General features: G+C 30.4%; 3 protein-coding genes and 1 pseudogene across 4 annotated transcripts; all 4 read right to left on the bottom strand.

The window, feature by feature from the left end:
• Positions 1-1,058: 1,058 nt before the first annotated feature.
• LOC107957787 (blue copper protein) lies at positions 1,059-2,044 on the bottom strand. The gene is made up of 2 exons (XM_016893365.2): positions 1,817-2,044; positions 1,059-1,729 (listed from the first exon to the last, which is right to left on the bottom strand). Exons 1-2 carry the CDS (start codon positions 1,980-1,982, stop codon positions 1,317-1,319), a joined length of 579 nt encoding a protein of 192 aa, XP_016748854.1. The 5' UTR covers positions 1,983-2,044; the 3' UTR covers positions 1,059-1,316.
• A 3,123-nt stretch (positions 2,045-5,167) lies between these two features.
• LOC107960667 (GLABROUS1 enhancer-binding protein-like) lies at positions 5,168-12,637 on the bottom strand (annotated as a pseudogene).
• A 127-nt stretch (positions 12,638-12,764) lies between these two features.
• Positions 12,765-15,186, bottom strand: LOC107957788 (spindle pole body protein pcp1). Its single transcript, XM_016893366.2, has 6 exons — positions 14,451-15,186; positions 14,082-14,354; positions 13,539-13,696; positions 13,354-13,459; positions 13,142-13,267; positions 12,765-13,049 (listed from the first exon to the last, which is right to left on the bottom strand). Exons 1-6 carry the CDS (start codon positions 14,640-14,642, stop codon positions 12,930-12,932), a joined length of 975 nt encoding a protein of 324 aa, XP_016748855.1. The 5' UTR covers positions 14,643-15,186; the 3' UTR covers positions 12,765-12,929.
• An 814-nt stretch (positions 15,187-16,000) lies between these two features.
• LOC107957790 (uncharacterized) lies at positions 16,001-19,704 on the bottom strand. 2 transcript variants are annotated; one of them, XM_016893367.2, is made up of 5 exons: positions 19,375-19,704; positions 19,199-19,288; positions 19,025-19,107; positions 18,744-18,946; positions 16,001-16,199 (listed from the first exon to the last, which is right to left on the bottom strand). In XM_016893367.2, the coding sequence occupies exons 1-5, from the start codon at positions 19,572-19,574 to the stop codon at positions 16,113-16,115; spliced, it is 663 nt and encodes a 220-aa protein (XP_016748856.1). In that variant the 5' UTR covers positions 19,575-19,704; the 3' UTR covers positions 16,001-16,112. The 2 variants fall into 2 exon arrangements, with proteins under 2 accessions (XP_016748856.1, XP_040969913.1); XM_041113979.1 differs by having other exon boundaries at positions 19,199-19,282; positions 19,375-19,700.
• Between the last annotated feature and the right edge of the window lie 1,796 nt (positions 19,705-21,500).

Below are 21,500 nucleotides of genomic sequence, written 5' to 3'. Positions count from 1 at the left end.
TTCTTGAAATGTTTGTGTATACGTTATCCACATGTGTAAGTATGGTGATATAATCCTCCAAAAATCCTCCAAATACGTTAAAAAACTTTAAAATGTAGAACATACTTCTGTCAAACACATCCCCGTATCAGACTCTTACATATGAGTCCAGGTAACATAGGTGTTATCACTATTGTGTTGCACTCATGTCCAGGTAACGTGTACCTACATTTGGATATCTCCGTTTTCGGTAAAAGCATTCAATCGTTATTCACAAGACATTCAACATTCTACGCCATTAGCAGGCCATATGGATGTCATACATGAACATTCTGATGCCATTGATAAGACATTCTAACGGTTTACAAAGACGAAGTTAGATGGAGTTTAGGGATTTGATTTAGGCATTGAAGAGGCAAATTTGGTTGTTTTAGAGAGGTTGGGGTTCAAGCTTAAGATTTATGAAATGGCCCTTAGGTTAAGGAAATAAGGACCGGCGGAATGGGGGGAAAATCGAGTTAGAAAAAAATGGCATAGAATATAGATGCCTCTATTCAATCACAAAGATTGTTATAAAATAAGGGGAAAAAGAAAACAGCAACGTAGGTACACGTTTTTAGTTTTATGTGCATAAATATATTATTAAATTCAATAATTATTAAAATGTAATCATATATAAAATCATTAAGTTTTTAATTTTAAACGTAAATAAGTGAATCCTTCTTTGTTTAAATATTTGGCAACCACTGTCTAATTTGTAGCTAAAGCATAAAATATTGACAACCAATTTCTGTAGGTAAAAGAGTCCGTATTCTCTCTTTGATTAAATTTTCAATAGAAAATTCTTAATATCATTGATACGACTTGATTAGTTTTAATATATATATATATTTAAAAGTCACAGATTTCAAACACAGTTGAAAATAAATGCTTTAGTATCACAAGAAATAACATAAATTATATATATATTCTCATATTAGTTTTTTTTCTATATCTTCATATAACATTTATTAATAATATTATAATTCAATATTTATAGATCTTGTTAGTCATGTATACTTTAGCTCTAATTTCTGGTGTAGCCAAAAGGTGACGGATTATTGAAAATTCCAATCAATGTTCACATAGAACATGATACAACAATGAACAATATAACTTACATATATGATGTACGTACCTAACGCCATGGAAGCCCAACCATCTCATTCATGAAGATAACAATGATCCTCAACACAAACAATATAATAAAAAAGGAATAAGAAAAGGGAAAAAGATAAGATCAGCAGCACTGCCTCTATCCTGACCATGGCTGGCCAACACTCTTTGCCGAAAGCTTATTACGAAATGACCAAAACCAACAACGCAAGACAAGTTGTGACAACAGCCATAAATGGGGAGAGACTCCATGAGGATGAGGAGTCCGGGGCTTTAGTTGTTGTAGTTGTAGTAGATGGTGTGCCGGTCGATGGTTTATCGGTGGAAGCCGGCGAGGATGACGAAGAAGACGATGGTGACTTAGACGGCGACTTAGATGGTGCTGCCGATGAACCTGACTCCACTTTGACTGAAAGTTTCATTCCATTCGCACAGTGACCCACCACACCACAAATGAAGTAATGTGTCCCGGCGGTCTTGAGAGCAACGGTGGTCGCTCCACTGTTATCTGTTGTGATTGCGTTTCCCACCGTGCATGTACTGTAGTCACTTGAACTTACTTCATCCACTGTGTGGCTTGTTGGGTAATTGAAAACTACGTTCATCAGAATTTAACTATGTCAGTCAATATGATGGACCCAACATTAGGAAGTATATATAGATTGAAGATTTTAGAACTCACCAAGGCTATCGCCAACTTTGAAGGTCTTATCTTTAGTCCATGTGCTATAATCTACACCAGTTGTCCAACCAGAGGTGTCACCAACAGTGTAATCTTTGGCCAAGCTCGGCACAACCATGCACGAGACTAGCAAAAGACAGACCATTCCCACACTTGAGCTAGCCATTTTTGAGAGTAAAATTAACAGGGGATGTACAAGAATAGTGAGGAGTTTTGTATGATAGCAATGTTCTGAAATGGAAATCCTTATATAATGCCATGAAAGTGGGTGGCCAGGGGGGATGGGAAGGAGTAAAATTTGGTCCACTTAATGCCATACAAACCAATATTTGTGAAAAGGAAACTCATTCCATAAAGGATGACTTGTGGGCGGCAGGTCCTATACCTAATGCAAAAGGAACATGGGTCCCTTGACCCTATCTTGAACAATGGTTGTTAAGTAGGGACCCTAAAGGTGGTTACTTGGTAATGATGTTCTTAGCTACAAAGCCAGTTCAAAAGACATCAATTATGCATTCATGTAAAGGAACTCTACCATTTTTAATTCAATTTTAAGGGATCCATTTTCAACTCCTAGAATGATGGATTCTGAATAAAGAAAAAAGCATGGAAAAGAAAAAAAAGGGTTTCTTGTTTTCCTTCTAGATTCTTTGTAGACAGGTTAGTTTGTTGTCATCATGTGGTGTTGCCACCATTGTGTTTTATTAGAGGTGGTTGTCAAATTGATGAAGAAAGCCCATAATCATCATTAATGGAAAAAGAGAGATTACAGTAATGCAAACAGGTAAACAAACATGCTTGAACTCTACTCAAATAATATGTGATCAGATTAAACCCATCTTTTGAAACTCAATCTAGGATCCAACAACCTCATAAAGGCCAATTTTCATTGCTTATGTGCAAAAGATATGATAACTTGGAGATTCAACTACCAAGAAGGTAAAAAACAAAGTCCTAAACAGATCAGTTGTACTCTTTATTAGGGTTAATAGTTTAAAATTGGTCATCAAAGTATTTAGATGGAAATTGGAAATGCAGAAGAAGAATTTGCAAGCATTTATTGTTTGGCTTGCCAAGAAATAATAAGAACGAGGAATTCATTATAATACATATATGTAATAATGTAGGGGGTTAAAACATGAATCCAACAAGTCATTATGGTATTTGTTTATGACATAATGCATGTGCAACTTCTTAAAATGGAAATGATTTGATACCTTTTAATTTCTTATTTTTTTCTTTAATTAATTTATAATATAAAGTAATGTTCTTTTTTATGTCCAAAAATAGATTTAGGAGAATGATTGTAGCATGCACACATCTTGATCAAACATTTCACCAACCTCTAGACCAAATGTCTTGATGGGCAAGGATGAGAATTATCTGTAAACTAAAAAAACGTTTTGGCTCATTGAAACTGATAATTGGCATATTTATAAGTATATTTTGTTTGGTTAAAATATATTATAAGTCTTTGTTCTTTTTGGAAATTAAGAATTTAGTCATTGTACTTTTATTTCATAAAATTTAGTCTTTTTACTTTTTAAAATTTAAAATTCAAGTCTAATTGTTAATACTGTTAATTTTATTTTTTGTTAAATTTGTTGTTGTCACAATTTTTTTAAATATTCACTTAATAATCATGTAATTAAAAAATAATTTTTTAATTAACTTGAATTAAAAAAATAATAGTATTAACAATTGGGACCTGAATTTTGAAATCTGAAAAATAGAGGAACTAAATTCTATGAAATAAAAGTACAAAGACTAAATTTCTAATTTTCAAAAAGCAGAGGGACTTGTGGCTAATTTTAACCTTTGTTATACTATACAGATTTTAATATATTTATTTTAATTATTTTTAAGCTTTCAATTGGTTTAGGCCAACCGTTCTTTAGATTGGACTCCACCTAGCTAGCCTGGTCAGCTTATCTGTTGCTGTGCATTATCATCACTTTCACCAACCGCAACCTTTTGTGGATCCCCCCACCATCCCAAGCTAAATAATTCCTTTGCTCTTCAGCCTCAAGGACGGCCAACCACCGCACGGTGTCACTTGTCGAGACTTCACAGGTGGATCGTGACACCAACGCCGGCAAAGAAGTGAAAAAGAAACATACATTTTCCACAACATAAGCATACTAAAAAAGAATCATCATTCTAATTTCACTAAAACAAACAAATTCAACATCATGAAATGGAAAAAAGAAGAATATAATGGAGAGATCAACTGTATTCTTTTCTAAACCTGTTAAATTTTCTACAAATGTCTAGAAGCCAAAATTTCCTGGTTAGGATACTGTCCTTTCAGTCTAACAAAAGACGGGGAAATTTTGTGTAAAATTTAGAAGCTGCATCTGCATGCTACACCTAATCATTTGGTGTAGTTTCAAAATCAATTGGATTTCCTTTGGCTACATGTATTCACAGTTTTGTTGAGATGTTACAAGTGTTTCATTTTCAAATGATGTGATAAAGTTCATCTCAGTTCATTCTAAGCAAAGGGTGTGTAGATTTGTGAATCAGGAAAGAAACCCAATGGCTAGATGTCACATCAAATTAATAAATTGAAGTTCTTCTCAGAATATTGGGATTGGCTTCACAGTGGGGAAAAAGGAAACTAGAAAGTCCAAACCCTGTGATAGACATGCACCTCAGTTTAATGAAGCCTGAATGTAGATATCTTAAAGAGCAGACATAGTTCCAAAAAGGTTAAAGCACCCAGCAAAAAAGCCACTTTACGGATAATGTTACAGAGCTTAAATGATTGAAACATTCGTGTATAATGTTACAGCTATATTCCTTTCATCATCACTGAGTTTCAGAACCTTATTTACATAATGGCAAATATTGAAATCTCATTGCACTGTGTCTCATTCAACTTTCGTCAGCGGTTGCCCGTTTCAAAATAATGTTCAACTTGGTTGAATTATCATCAGACTATGAACTCTGTTCTGATTGTACTTTCACAATCCGTATTAGTATTTCCATAAACATCTGCAGGGAAAATAACTTGTCATTTTCTTGACTAAACAAACAAATGCATATCTTGACCACACCCAATTCAAAAAATCAGATGACTTTCTTGGATTATCAGGAAATATAACTCCAGAAGAGACAACATTAGCACCCTCTGAAGTGAAAAAAAACTCTTTAAGATGTTTAGCTCTTGCTTCATATGAAAGATTTGCCACAAACAAGTTGAATTCTACAACTGCTTTGGCTTTTCTCAGGTTTTGCAAGCTTCTTCTTCTTAGTATCAGCATAATTGAGCCTTAAATGAACGACCCTCTCTATGCAAGAGATAAATATTATCCCAAAGGCAGTTTACTTATCTAATAAGCACAAAACTTAAAAACATTTCTTCGGACTTGTAATCTTAGCTTGCTCAGCCACAAATTCAGCTCACTCCACAAATCCCTCTTACTGCACCATCTGCAATTTTCTCCATTTCACCTTCAAAGCCGTCTTCTTTTCACCATCAACCATATCCAACCCGACCTCTACAACTTCCACCTCCATGTCAAAGACACCAAATTTCTTATCAAGCAAACTATCGGAACTCTTAGACAGCTCGTCTATTTTCTTATCAGTTGAAGACTCAACTTTTCCACTAATCCCTTCTTTGCCCCAAATATTTTTGGACAACTCAAAAGCATTTTGTTCATGGGCTTTAGAGAAAGTTCGATCCTCACCCTTACCTTTACCAGCATTGTTTTTGAATTTTTTTTTTCTTTAACCTTTTAATTTATCCATCATTTGTGCTTTGGTAACATCAATATGAAACAACTTCTTAACAAAATCATAAAATCCATTCATATCAGCACAAGGATCAGCCACTTTTTTAGCAGAATAAGCCAACATGCTTTTCAACAAAGCAATCTCATCATCTTCACTGAACAGCCGCTGGAACAGTAGCTTCTTTGCATCTTCACCAGTCTTTTTCACCTCCTCCACAACAGGTGCAATAGCCAACCCTTCTTTTCCAACCTTCTTCTCGGGTCTTTTCTGTAACACTCTATACTTGACCCGATCGCTAGATCTGAACTATAAAGTGTCACATCCATTGTCAAAGCAACTATGAATAGTTTATAATCACATCATTAAACATTCAATTGCAAACAAGTTAAGTATATAAATGTTAAATATTTATTTCTGAGTCCTATACAAGCTTACGAAAGCTCTAATACTAACTCGAGATCGAATTAAAACTAAATTGTAATATTTTCAAAATTTCAAGTTGACATTGCGACATTAGAGAGTTTCTCGTCGTGACGCAACATACTAAGTAGGTCTCATCTTAACAATTCATGCTCGACGTCGCGTCGTGACATGGTGGCCTGATCTCATTGTGACGACTTACACAACTTCGCGATGTAACAAATTGTTTTTACAAAATATTAAGCAGTCCTCAACTTGCAATTTTTCAATGTATCAATTTGCTTAAACACAATATAGTTTCAACTAAAATATGCTATTTAAATGAACCAATTATTGAACTATAACACATATTCTATGATACACCAATATTGTAATGACCCAAAATTCACGGGCATCGAAAAAGTACATTAACGGGCCTCCGTCTTAATAAATCGAGTTCAAAATAATTACTAGAAATATTTATGAGTTTAGCGATGTGTTTAATTAGGTTTAAATTAGGTGAATTTAGCTTAATTTAGAGTAATTAGTAAAAATGACTAAATTGAATAAGGAGTAAAAGTTTAATTATAAATTAGTAGGAAATAATAAGGACCAAATAGGGAATTAAGCCTATTTGGGAAGATGAGGCGGCAAAAGGAGTAGATTTTTACTCGGTTATATAGTATAATTTTGACAAGTGGATGGTAAAAAAAAAATTATTATTATATATTATTAGTAACTAAAGTGAATAAAAGAAACAGAGTAAAGGAAAGAAACAAAAAGAATAGAGAAAAGAGAACAGAAAGCATTCGAGCAGGGGAAGGAAAGAAGAAAATAAAAGAGAGAAAATGAGAAATAGGGTTTTTAAAGCTTGGAGTTTAATTGGTAAGTTCAATCATGCCATTTTCTCTTAATTTTGATGTTCTAAAAGTATTAAAACAAGGTTTTGATAGAATTAAGTTAGTAGTTTAGAAGTTTTTAAGTTTTTAAGTTTTTAAACAAAGTTCATGTTGAACAAAATGATGAAATAGGGGTTTAATTGAATGAAATTAAGTTAGAATAGAGATTGGAATGTAAAGTAAACTAGGGACTAAATTGAGAAAAATTCGAAATTAGAAAAATATGTTGAAAATTTAATAGCTAAATTGAGTTTAAATGGAATTTGAATAGAAATAAAGTGTGAATTGGTGTTGTAAATTTGGTTATTAACATTTTTCACAAAACAGTTTTGGGCAGTGGTAGTGTTCTGATTTTGAAAATTCACAAAAAAATGAATAAATCGAACTAGATAATGGAAAAAATATAGAATTAAATCTTATTGAGTCTAGTTTCTTATAGAAGAAACGGTGTAAGCAACGGAATTTTAGATCATGAGATATTATAAGTTTTGTGAGACAAGGTCAGAATGAATTCGGATTCCCCTGTTCTAACTTTGAAAAATCATTAAAAATTGTATAAAACTAATTATAGGTTGGAATTTATATGTTTAAAATCCCTATTGAACTTATTTTCAAGATAATTAAACGGGAACATCGTTCGAATCTTGTACAAGGAGATAATCAATTTTTAGTGAAAATGGTCAGAACTGTTTGACAGCAGAACAGGGGCAATTTTAAAGAATAAACTGTACTTATTGGATAAACCAAAAATTCTAAAAATTTTATGGTAAGAAGATATGTGAATCTAATTTCAGGAAAAATTAGTGGATCTTAATTTGGAGTTTCCTAGCTCAAGATATAAATGATTTAGTAACAATGACTCAAGTAGACAGCAGACAGCTTTGAATGAACATATAAGTAAATAGTAGAATTATATGTATAAAAATGGTTAAATTTGCATGTTTAGGCTCATGGATTAAATTGAATTGTGTTATATTGATGATGATTATAAATTATTATTATTTTCGTAGTTAACAAAGAACCCAAGACATCGGCGCACAAAGGAAAAGAGAAAGCTATCGAGGATTAAAACGAGAAATTCACGGTTTGTATTACTATAATTCAAATTACTTTTTATTAAATGTTTTATATCAATTCTATATTTAATAAGTGAATTATAAGGTAAGTATTGATATTTGAGTTGAATGAGAATTGAATTGAATGGTGAATGTGTATGTATAATTGAATTGTAAATTGATTTGAATGTGAAAATTTTAATTGAAAAGTAATCTTGGAATGGAAATGAAAGTGAATTGAGAATTGAAATACCCTATTAACTAGTCGGGCTAAGTCGGATATAATTGGCATGCCATAGGATCTGGAAGTGTATGGGAATTTGCCGGCTTTACTGATCAGGCACTTTATGTGAAGTATTTCAAGCACCTCGTGTGTCGTATCAGGCACCTCGTGTGTCGTTTTAGGCACTTTATGTGTCGTATACTGATCAAGTACTATGTACCATTTTAGGCACAATGTGCCGTACTGGTGTGTTGGGTTGGAATCCGTGTATCCGTCAAAGTCCGGATTTGTTAATAGGGTGAATATCTAAAATGAGAAATTTAAAATAAATTGATTGATTATATTATTGAAATATTGAAAGAAACGAAAAAGTTGAATAGTGGATTGAAATTGAGATTGAAAATGAAAGGCATGAACTTAATGTTCATGTAGTGATTGAAATTGTTACATGTAATATGTGATGGAAACTGAAGAATAGATAAAAATTGTATCTTTATTATTAATTAATGAAAGTTTAAGAATGAATTGATATTTGTGAAATTAGATAGTTACATGTTTGGTAATTAAAGTTCTTTATTGCTATTATAATTTGAATTATGGTAATACCACTGAGTACGGAATACTCAGCGTGCGATTGTTTCCGTGCGCAGGTTAATAGGAGTCTAGTACCCCGGTCCAGCATCTGAACGATCCCGACTCCAGTAAATTTTGGGTGATGTTTTCTTTCTTAATTGAAAGTGGCATGTACTAGGTGTTGTATAAGTTATATAGATATACTTGTAATGTTGGTTATAAGAATGGTATACCACATTTTGTTATTAGTTTGATAAAATGGTAAATATTATATTATATAATTTGGTATCAAGTTGGAATGAAAAATGAATGAAGTTATTAGTTAATTTGGATTAATATTATGAATATTTAGTTATTAAATGACTATATTAATGAATTGGTTATGATTTAGATATATTTAGGTTTAAATTGTTTTTGATTGTGCCATTGGTTTTGGATTAGTTTGGTTTTTTGTTTGAATTTGAAGGGGGTTTTATGTAAAAATTAAGAAGAAATGCTGTCGAAATTTTTGTAAAAATAAAAAAATAAAAAAATCTCTGAATACTCGAACAAGTCCCGTTCCATTCCACTTTAATACTTGTGTTGGGCTTCGAAAGTCCATTATAGGGACATAATTCTTCAATTATACTATGAATGTTATAATAATTGTAAAATATCCATAAGTTGTTTGATATATCCGGTAATGCCTCGTAGCCCTGTTCCGACGACGGTTTGGGGTTAGGGGTGTTACAAATATCACATTTCCTATAATTCAACCATCAAACACAAATCATTCTTATCTTCAAACATAAATACCTATTCATCAATGCCATAAACCATTGCAATATTCCATACCATTCAACTTCATATTTTGAATCCATTCACACATTGTATTCAATTGACCAAATTCATACATTAAACTTCGAAATCAAAAGTGTATATAAACATAGTTTTCTATCAAAATTGACTCAACCCAGGTAAATGTCATACTTAAAACAAAACGAGATTGATACAAATTTTACTGAGTCGAAGATTGCTTCCGAGATGCTGCATCTATTGAACAAACTATAGGAAATTTACTATACATACACACAGAGAAAATAAACCGTACGCTGAACAAATACACTAAGTGATATTTTTATGATTCAAGTCAATATAAAATGTACTTAAACAATTTCATACATACAATTCAAATTCAATTTATAATTTAAACTCGTGCCATTTCATACCGGAATACAATCATTTTCACAATGTTAAGTGTGTGTATATATATAATCAAACTTACACCAATTCATTTGAGCACTTACACAAGATTACCAACCATATACAACTTCGCATACCATTTTGTTCATCTCACTTTTTCAACTCTAGTTCACACATATTCATTTATCATTTTTAGTATATAAATACACATATGTCACTTTATTTCACATTTTAATAATTTTCGAGACTATTGGCTCATTCATACTCATTCGACCCCTAGGGCTTATTTTCGATTCATTTACTTTCTATCATATATTGTATTTTCATTACATTTACCATTTCACTTTATCATTTAGTTAATTTAGATGTTTATAACTCTATTAACCCGACACGAGCTCAAAACAGATACACGGATTCATCACCTCAGGTTGCCTGAGAATGCTGATTCAAAGTGTACAATCTACCACCTTGGGTTGCCCAGCAACGATGGTTTTCAATCAATAATTTGACTCTATGACATGTCAACTATATCCGGCTTAGTCTAAATAGCTAATAAGATAACCAATTTCATTCATTATATATATAGTTCAATTCATATTCTTTTAATCTCAATTTACCATCAAATCATCAATTTATCATATAAAACAACATGCTTCAATTCAATTTCATATTAATTAACACATAAATTAAATCATACTATTTCAATTCATAACTCATATCAATACCATATACTGCAAAATGATATGAACATGCAAAAAATAAATAGTTCCTGAATCATAGAAATGCAAACCAAAATTTCGAGCCACTTGTCTACAAGTTTCGATTTTCCCTTCCATCTCGACGGTTTCATATCAATGTTATCTAAATAAAATCACAAAACATATAATACTATTAAATTTTATTCAAATCGAAATAAATTACAATATTAAACATATTTTACAATTTATTCAATTTAATCCCTAAATCCTAGACAAACATAACTTCCAATCTAAAGCTTCAAATTGAAATCCAATTTTACAATTACTTATTAGGGACCTCTTATTTTCTATTCCTACTAAAATTTCATGATTTTTTTTTACATTTTATTCAATTTGGTCCGTAATATACGAAAATAACAATTAAGCTTTACAAGTTGATCATTTTCTTAATCTAAGCTTAATTTTTACCAATATCACACCAATTCCATCTAATTTTCAACAATTGTAACTTTCTAAAACTTTAACAGTTTCACAAATTAGTACATGGGTTTGGTAAATCAAGTCCCCATGATTAAATTTTCATAAAAATCAAAGCAAAATTGATTAAGTACTTACTTGAATTAAGGGTTGAATACTTAAAACCTAGCTATGGCATCCTCCTTCTTGGTTTCTTTGTTTTGGCTAGTTCAGGAAGATTTTTCATCTCATTCCACTAATTTTCCTTTTATACTAAGGTTAATTTGTTAATTAACTTAATTAATCGTATTTTCACCTTAATTAATCGTAATTTGTTTTTATTAGTTAACTAACATCACAACCATCCACTAATTCTTACTTCAGCATGGTTTAATTGTAGTTTGAATCTTTGACTAATTACAATTTAAATCCTCAAATTATTTTTTAATTAAAAATCTATAACGATTTTACTTTAAAAATTAATGTCTAGACCCTAATTGATCACAATTTCAATTAAATTGAACATCTATATTTTAATTCATATAAACTTTTTAAATATATTTATTTAATATTTAAAGAGCAAAAACTGCAATTTCTGATTCCAATGAAAACTTGGTATTTACAGTTTCACTTCTTTGGCATACTCCCCAGACCGTTTAGATGAAGAAGCCCTAACGAGAGAAGCCAAGTGCTTACCAGATCTGCATTTCTTCGCACTCAAAATCCCCTTCATGGGTTTCGTCGCAATAGCAATAGGCTTAATAATCGGTACAGCGGTGTCGGGTTCAGACTCAGAATCAGGCTTCTGGTTGTTCGGCTCTTCTGGATCAATGGAGTAGACTGGGTTTTGGGGTCTTCCTCATCGTCTTCCTCAGTTGAAGACCCTTCTTCTTCCTCAGAAGAAGTCACCTCGTCAGAGGAAGAAGCAGCTGGTTAGACTTAAATGGGGTTTGAAAGCTTTGGTGCCATCGAAAAAGAGAGGGGGGGCACTGTTGGTTTATTTGATGGTTTTATAGGTAATGGGAAATCGATTGTGCTTCAATGCAGTGCTGCTGGTTTGATCATTTCATAAAGTTACCCTTTTCTTTTTCTTATCAAGTAGGCTGTAATTTAATCTTTTAAAATTGAATGCTATGGTTACAAAGAACCAAAGAGAGAAACGAAAAGTCATAGACTAATAATAATGACTCAAATTTTAAATTTAGAGAATACAGGGACTAAAAGTAGAATTTGACCATTTATTTAGGGATGTAATGAGTAATAACATAAACCTTCGTGTGCAGGCAAAGCTAAGAAACATTTGGAAACAAGTGTTTGGCTCATAAACTTTGAACCGAAGAATGTCGAGGTAAATTTAGTTTATTTGTGATCAAAGTTGTTAAAATTGGACTAGATCAAAAAACTAATTATATAAGAAATCAGTGGTTTAACTGGTCTGATAATTGTATCAAAGCCCAGTTTTCCTTTTGTTGTTTCAAGGCTTGTGGTAGATGGTATTGATTGTGTGCATTTGGAATGGTGCGCTTTGGAGATTCAAGCATGCACATAGAAATACCTTAAACTGAAAGCAATTTACTAAAAGAAAGATGGGATTTTTAGCACATATGTAAGTATTGTATAGAAAGTACTTTGAAGGTGATGAGCAAATTGCTGAAAGGTTGTTGTGGAGGTTTCTGAATTGTAAGAAAAGCAGAAAATGAACATTACTTATAAGAGAACAAAAAAAAAAAAAGATAAGATTTTCCTTCAGTGCTTGAAACTAAGATATTACTCGCAAACTACAAACACTGTAGCTTCAGAAAAGCTATCTGTAAATCTACTTAAAACATCATCTTTGATACAAAGATTATCGATGGACAAGAAGTTAGGTCCTATCTTGTGCATTTTTTACACCGGGGAGTTATATCGGAAGGGTGACAGAGGCTTTCTTGCTGAATCTGTTTCAGTGAAGTTAATCTTCTTCTCAATCGGGCTGCGTATCTTGGGACTTGATTTTCGTTTGTTTGTCTGTGACACAATCAAGCAAATTGTAGCATTAAACTAATGAATGTGCTGACCAACAAATACAGAGAATCCAAGATGTTGTTTTCTTTCCTCACCTTTGCAGATGCACTACCAGTATGCTTCCCACCAGAATCATGGAGATTCTTTTCTTCACGGGATTGCCTCAATAATCTTTTGTTCGCCTCATCCAATATGTTGTTTTCTTCAAACAGAATTTTGACCTATATAGATAAAATATCTTGCTGTCACAAGGCAAAAGCAAATTTCGACAAGCATACCCAATGTCCAAATTCTTTGGTTCTCTCACCTCTTCTTCAGCTTTACTAAGGTTTATCCTGAGATGTTCCTTGTCTTTCTTAAGGGTCTTTACTTCAGCAGCTAGTGTCAAAATTTTTTGAGTTGAAGGCCTCAACCTGCAAAGCACCAGAGGTCATTACAATTGATTCAGAAATATGGAAGAAGCCCTTAGCAGTGAAAGAAGAAAACCATCACCTGTTCCACATTTTAAGCAACCTTAGGCATGATTCAAGGGAAGTATTTGCCTCCAAGAATGCACGTCCAGATGTAACTTCATTTTTACAAATCAATGCTGCCAGAATTGACTCAAGTAAATTCTCTTCCTCAGTTGCGCCCTCGGAAGAAGAATCGATCTACAAGTGCGATCTATGATTGTCAGTATGGAGATATAAATTATAATAGTTCTTGACTAAGCTATATATGATTGCAGGTTTTCTAATCAATCATAGACAAGCAAAAACTGAAATTAATCTCCCCAAAGCAGTTTTACAGTGTTCAACTTATGTTTTGTCTTGGACGATATCAGCAACAAAGAAGAACGGTTTCACAATGCATATTCAACTACGTTTACATGTTTAACCCGTTCTTTATAAGCTAAATATCCATAATTTAGCAATTGAATCCAGCAAAATCGCATTATTTACTACAAGAAAAGAAAACTAATCAATCCGTCCAAAAAACAAACAAGAAGGAAGAACTTAGTAACAATAAATTAGTGGGAAAAGAATTCTAATTTACCTCTTGGCTCTCATAACGATGTTGGTAGAACCTTAATTCCTCATTTAACTTCCCTAACTCCTCTTCCAATTCATGAACCCTAATCTCAGCTTTCTTTGCCCTCTCATCAGCTTCATTTCCAAAATCCATCAACGCCTCCCTATCACGATCATAAAGTAAACACTCTTTTTCCCATTTGTTACACTGACTTAACAAATTTGCACACTCTGCCGCGAGCTTCTGATTCTCTTGCACGAATCTCTTCAACGCCACTGCGTTCATATTCGCTTCGGCCTTTGGGGGGGTGGGAGGAAGAGGACCATTAAAAATGTCAATAATTTCACATTTTGAAAACAAATATATTTTGGCTTTGTTTTAAAGTTGACCCACCTTTGACCGCTCGATGATTTGGTCTTTCTCTTTCAATTTTGAGAGAAGTAACAGATACTGAACACGGAGGCGGCGCTGGGTTTCTTCGGAGGAACGGAGCTTCAATTGCAAAGATTCAGTGGAGATTGGAAGACCTAAGGAATCATCTATGGTTCTTTTCATGTAATCATCGATTTCTTGAGGAATCCCCATGTTTTCAATTACTCAAAATGACGAAGAACACAAGATATCACAAAATCCAAAATATAATCTTTGTAGAGAAACTGTGGAGTCAAAAGTAGGGAAAAAAAGGGGTAACAAATTAGAAGTAAATCGGAACTGGAGTTAGGGATTTTGAAATAGAAGACAAAAATGGAGGAATTTGGGGGGTTTTCGGAAAGAGATATTTTTTCCTCCCTTTTTGTCTTTCACTTTCTCCAGTGTTTTCACTTTCGCTGCGTTGTTTCAAATTGAATGAAAAGTGGCCGTGACTAGCCGTTAGACTGCGTTTTAAGGGCCCAAATATGGTAAAAACCCATCACAAGTTTTTATGCTTTTTGAACATTTATAATTTAGTCCTATACTTTTATTTTCAGTATATATTTTTTTATTTTTGTCCAAATATTTTCAAGGAATTTAATCTTCTATTTTTATATTTCAAAATTCAAGACTAATTGTTAACACTATTAATTTTTTTAAAAAAAATTTTGGTATGATTTTTTAAAATAAAAAAAAAATATTCGCTTACAAGCCATGTAAGTAAAAATGAAATTGTAGTTCACTTGAATTTAACCAAAAAAAATTAAAAATATTAATAATTTGACTTAAATTTTAAAATCTGAAAAGTAAAGGTACTAAAATTCTTGAAAATAGAAATATAAGAACTAAATTTCACATTTTTAAAAAATACAAGGACTTATGGTATATTTAACTCCAAATATCTATAACGTGGCCTACTGCTTACCTGGCAATATATTTTCTTTTTTCTTTTTTCTATTTGGGCCAGTAACACCTGTCTTATGGATTTTATTAACCCAAATAAAATTGTAATCAGGGAAGCAATAAAAGAAGCAACGGATAAACAAATATTTTTTGTGTTTGTGTTTGTCTCATTTTGGAATTGATTTTTGCAGCAAAAAACAAAATTGTAAATGTCTCCTATTATATATTATATTAAAAGGGTGATCTTATACAAAGTAGTTGATTATCTGACAAGTAGTTTAGTTATTTGTTGGTACTTTCCATTCAAACAAAACAAATTTGACCATGAATATATCTACAAAATATTGATAAATCAAAATATATCAATAACAATACTTATTAATATTGGAATAAAAACAACACATGCATAGATAAAATAAATTTACCTAATGGAATAAGGTAATAGAGGTGAAATCAGAAATTTTTTTTAGGGTCAAAATTAAATTGTAATTTTAATAATAATACAAATGTAATTTTATTATTTTAATAATTTATATCTTTATAAATTTTAAATGATATATATAATTTCTATTATTTTAAATATATATATAATTTATTAATTTAAAATTTTAAAAAATTCATCTCTCGACTACCCCTGTCAAGTCTTCTGGATTGGATTTTTTCAAAGCTCTGGTACAAAATTACTTCTATTTATTAAATATTAGTTTTTAGTCGAGTTTTGATTAATACACATAAACACCATCAATCCTGCACGTCTTTGGGTTTCTTGTCGTCGTTAGTGTCGACTGCGTCCATTAAAGACTCCATCTTATCTTCAATTTCTTGCACCTGCATTTTAGATTTTAAAAAGAAAATTTACATTAAGCATCAAAAGAGGTATTTGTCTAAACTTAGAAATATCGTCCAACATTTGATTTCTTTTTTATACTCATATTATATCATTTAAAATACATTATATCTTTTATGCTTTTAAAGCTTTTTAATAACTAAATATTAAATAAAAATAAAAATAATACGTATATATTTGTATATTTTCAATAAATAATAAATCATTCAATTATTTATGATGATCAACAATTAGAGGAAAAGAATTGTATGAAATAATGACACCACATTATTTATATCTTTTTTAATAACTTAATGTCACATCAATATTTGCATCTTGAAAAAAATCAAATGAAAATGAAAATCCTAAAATTCAGAATGAAATTGCTGACGTGGCATTAAACTATTGGAAAATGGATAATATTGTTTCATACAATCATTTATCATAATTGCAAGTTGAATTTGATAAAGTGACTCCTGCTTTTAAAATGTAATAAAAATAAAGTTAAAATATCTAATAAATTTATGTACTGTTCTTAAATTTAGAATTTAATCCCTCCATCTTTATTTTAATTAAATTTTTGTTAACATCCTTAAAATTTCTTTATTAAACTAGTGTAACATTTCAAAATTAAGAAAAAAAAACTCACATAGTAGTCACGTAACTAAAAATAATAATATTTTAATGAATTTAAAATTGCCAAAAGAATTTTAATAGGGTTAACGATTAGGCTTGTATTTTTAAAATGAAACTAGAGGAACTAAGGGCTAGTTTTCAATTACTATTGCGGTTAAAAATTATTTTTAAAAATATATATTTTTAATTAGTGTGGTAAAAAAGTGCTGTGAAAGAAGTAATTTCAATATTTTCCATTGTTACAAAAAAAATTATGGCTGAAGGTTAAAATGTCTTAATTGGACATAATAGTGGAAACTTAAAAATTAGATAAGTTATATGATTTTTAAATAATTTAACATAATGGTACATGAAGTATAAATTTTAAATATTTTTTAAATAATTAATATAAATTATTTTTAAAATTAGTTATAGATAAAAATATTTTTAAAACTTAAATATTATATTAAATCATATTTAAATGATTTAATATAATAATACATAAATTATAAATTAATCTAATTTTATATACTTTTAAATAGTTAATATTAATAATGATATTTTGAATTTTTTTCTTTCAAAACAAAAAGGTTAAAAGCACCTAAATCTTAGCATTTGCGTTTGGGTGAAAAAATATTTTTTTCGCCAAAATTTTGACTCTAAATGCGAATTATTCTGCATTGCTTCTGTAGTAAAAATACATTTTTAGCTTCACAAATGTAACGAGAAACTAGGTCTAAATTTGTTAAAATAAAAGTAGGCCTTAATATTAAAATAAAAATGAAAAACTAAATATCAAATGTATAAAAAGTAAAACAATTATAATTAAGAGGAAAATTTTAAATAACTTCATCATTAATTTTTAAAATAATAAATAATTTATTTATTTATTTAATAAATAAATAATATGATGATGCCTATATCTGTAATTTTGGGCTTTTTTCAAAAATAATTCAAATAAATAAATTATTTATGAAAATAACCCACTTGTAAAATTATGTATGAAAATGATCCGTTTTGAACTGTGAACCCTGGTGTCTCCGTTGCCATTGGCGGCACCACCCTTCATAATGATCGTTGGTTAGTTTTAAAAAAATTATAATTTTTTTAGGTGTCGCCATTGGCATTAGTAATATTAAACTAAAGTGTAATTATATAAAACGTTCAGGGACCTAATGAAGTAATTACCTTTTTTAAATTTGATGAAAAAAGTGCTGCGATCACTACCTCCTCTGCCAATTGAATACTTTTAAATTTTTGGTTTATTTTCATATTAAGTTTGTCCACTTTTAAAATTAAATTTAAATAAATTTTAAAAATATAAAATTTTAAAAATTATTGAAGGATATATTTAGGTAATTTAAATAATAATTTTTTTAAATTTATTATTTTTAAAAGATTTATTTTTATTATTCTTATGTTATTAGGGGTTATTTAAGTTACACATAACATATAAATAGAATAAAAGCAATTAATTGGGAGCCCGCATGCGGTGATGGCGGCGCTTTTTGCTTTCATCCAATTCAAAAAGGGTAATGAATATTTTATATAATTACACTTTTAATTTGGTATCGTTAAGGTAACAATAGTATTAAAAAATTTATTATTTTTTAAAAATCGATTAATGATTAACTCATTATGAAGGATGGCGTCGCTAATGGTAACAATGACACCGAAATTCACTATTTAAAACGGATTATTTCATACATGAATTCACAAATGAATATTTTTATAAATAATTAATTTATTTTGGTTATTTCTGAAAGAAAAACCTTAATTTTCTTTTGAAATTGCAGTGCCAAGTGCAATAATTGAGTAAAAAGATAAAGTATGTGATAATTGACTTGGAATAAAATAACATGTTTCTCATGAAAAGAAAACCGAGGTTAATTTTATAATCAAAATAATTAGGTGGAATGCTAAGTGCTAACCTTGTCAATGAGATCACCGGCGAGATGTGCGTTCTTAGCTGTTCCCTCGGCTAAATCCTCAACCAATTCAAGAGTAGCCCGAAGTTTTCCACCGTCCGGCAGCTGTTCGCCGACCTGATCTGCTATCTCCTCCACTTTCCCCGCCACGTCTTCCACCACATCCGTTATCTGTTCAGCTGTCTCTAGCATGTTATCAGCCTCATCTACACATATGAACCCACAAATAAAGATAAGTAAATGAAATGCCTGGTTACTTTAAGAAGAAAGAAGAAGATCCTTACTTTTCAGTTTTGAGAATGGCCCCCATTTGCTTGTTGTGAAGGATAGGAGAAGTGGTACTAACGTTCCCAGAGCCCACAGTTGCCTGCACTGTCAATATCTCAGTGCTAATTCTTTTAATACAAATAGCATAATGAATATGTATTAATTATTTGCATGTTTTATTAATTAATTACCAACTGGAACCGGCAGGAATAAGATTAAAAGGAAATGATTGTTGCCCTGATTCCAAACTGCAGCTGATCACTTGCATATTTTTCCTGAATCTTTTCAAAATCAAGGGAAGCAATCAAAACAGCTAGCATTAGCATATGGAGATAATTAAGAAGAAAAACAAAAAGACAAGTTATACTTCATCTTCTTGTTTCTGCAACCTCCATTGATGAGTGATGGGAAGGTTTGATTTCTTTGAAACAGCTGCCCGTTGTTTTGCTTTGAGATACTGGGCAAACAAAGAGCAGTGTTTTTGAGTTGTGATCTGCATAAGGGCTCCCGATGAAGGCACTTAGCTTTGCCAGGACCAAGAACAACAATTGGTCCGATGGTCAACATATTTTTCTGCTATGAAATTAGCCTTGTTCAACAACCTAATTTACCTCTCTCAGATCATACCCATTTATTTATTCAAGTAATTGAAAATCTGCACGAGTTAGAAATGCACCACAATACTTTCCCACATGGAACTGCAAAATGGTAATATAAATATTAGGTTAAATTCTGCTATTAGTCTCTGTCCTTTTTAAAATCTTTGGATTTAGTCCTTGTAATTTTTCAATTGATCAATTTTAGTCCTTTTACTTTTTTAAATTTGACATTTTAGTGCTGACCCCAACTGTAGCAATTAAATTTGTTTCGTTAAATTCAATTAATAGTTTTGTACTATGCATACAGTTCTGATTTTAGTCCATATTCTACGATTGGATCATTCTAAGTCCTCATACTTTTCAAATTTTGAAATTTCAGTGTTGACGTAAATGGCAGTTGTTAATCAATTAACTAGATTTTTAGTAAATAATATATGAAAATAACAAACTGACATGACATCACACATGATAATATTTGTCGTATCAAATTTTAGAAGTAAAAAGACTTAATGAATTTACAATTATTGTTTGGTGATGGCTGGAATTTTCAAATTTAAAAAGTACAAAAACTAAAAACAATCAAATTAAAGTATAAAAATTAAATCCACAACTTTTATAAAGTATAAGGACTAATAACGGAATTTAACCTAGATATTAGTGTTCAATTTTGAAACGCAATAAACACTTTTCCCTTTTCAAAAGAATGCAAGTTGTTAATTTGAGGCATTTTTCTCATTTCGAATATGTTTTGACTCTTACATTCATATACTATTTTCTTTTTATTGATTATATGTATTAATTATAATTCATTTTATTTATTTTATTAAAAATATTAAATAAAATGTAATATTTAATAATATGATTAAAAAATAAAAATATAAAAATAGATATTTAATAATCTCAAAAAAAATCAATTAATTTAAACATTCCGTTTAAAATGAATAAAAAGAACAAACCCTTTTGAATAGCTAATATTTCACATTATAAGTAAAAAAAAAGGTCTTTTTAATTATCAAGCAACAATAATTTAGATGGATGTGTATTATTCCCTTTCATTATTAAAACAAAGAAATCTAAAAAATAGGTCCACATAAGATAAATAATATATAAAGAACTTTAAGAATAGGGCCCCATATGTCGCATTTAAAATAAAAGATAATTTATTAAAATAGTTACTTTTATTTGATTTAAATTACATTTTAGTCATTTATGTTATGATGTTATAACATTTTAGTCGTTGAGTCATTAATTGCCCTTAACGATATCATGGTAAGCTGACATGGCATGTTAAACCATAATTCCATACGAAAATTTTAGGTTAAATTATATAATTGGTCTTTATAATTTTTTCGTTTTGAGTAAATTTTTTTTCTTTTATATTTTTTTAACTTTTTTTTGTAGTTTTCATTCTCTTCTACTTCTGCTATTTTCATCCATTCTCCATTTCTTTTAAAGTATTTTTTTTTGTTTTCCATTTGTTAAACCTAATCCCTATACTTTTTTTGAACAATTTAATTTTTTTATTTCTTTATTTTCCTTTTCTTTTTTCCTTTTGTTTTTCTCACTTCTCATATTCTTCACCGCAGAAACATGATTTTTGTCCACCAAATAAACCAAGTCCTTGTTTGTTTCACATGATTCCTAAATTGAATTTCACTTAAAATCGAATACCAATCATTCTTAATCAAATCTCGTTTTGAATATAACTTAATTTTGAAACTAAAATTGGATCTAACTAATCAATATTGAAAAACAATATCCTTAATCAAATCTAAATATAAATTGAATTTTTTATATTCAAAACAAATTTTTGTCGTTTCCAAAGTTTTACAGAATCGTTTAGATTATTCCTTTCATTTCCTTTTATTTGATGATAAATAAAGTTAAACAAACA

Source organism: Gossypium hirsutum, chromosome A05 (genome assembly GCF_007990345.1).
Source record: "Gossypium hirsutum isolate 1008001.06 chromosome A05, Gossypium_hirsutum_v2.1, whole genome shotgun sequence".
Classification (NCBI taxonomy): domain Eukaryota; kingdom Viridiplantae; phylum Streptophyta; class Magnoliopsida; order Malvales; family Malvaceae; genus Gossypium; species Gossypium hirsutum.
Note: the sequence above shows the minus strand (reverse complement) of the source record. Positions and strands in the feature narration are given on the sequence as shown.

Excerpts from the sequence above, each read along its gene's own strand:
- LOC107957787 (XM_016893365.2), bottom strand. The coding sequence starts at position 1,982 with ATGGCTAGCTCAAGTGTGGGAATGGTCTGTCTTTTGCTAGTCTCGTGC. Across the intron at positions 1,730-1,816 it reads CAAAGTTGGCGATAGCCTTG|TTTTCAATTACCCAACAAGC; the intron begins GTGAGTTCTAAA and ends TGATGAACGTAG.
- LOC107957788 (XM_016893366.2), bottom strand. The coding sequence starts at position 14,642 with ATGGGGATTCCTCAAGAAATCGATGATTACATGAAAAGAACCATAGAT. Across the intron at positions 14,355-14,450 it reads AAATCATCGAGCGGTCAAAG|GCCGAAGCGAATATGAACGC; the intron begins GTGGGTCAACTT and ends ACCCCCCCAAAG. Across the intron at positions 13,460-13,538 it reads TTGCTTAAAATGTGGAACAG|GTTGAGGCCTTCAACTCAAA; the intron begins GTGATGGTTTTC and ends GGTGCTTTGCAG.
- LOC107957790 (XM_016893367.2), bottom strand. The coding sequence starts at position 19,574 with ATGTTGACCATCGGACCAATTGTTGTTCTTGGTCCTGGCAAAGCTAAG. Across the intron at positions 19,289-19,374 it reads TGCAGAAACAAGAAGATGAA|ATTCAGGAAAAATATGCAAG; the intron begins GTATAACTTGTC and ends GATTTTGAAAAG. Across the intron at positions 18,947-19,024 it reads GCCATTCTCAAAACTGAAAA|ATGAGGCTGATAACATGCTA; the intron begins GTAAGGATCTTC and ends TCATATGTGTAG.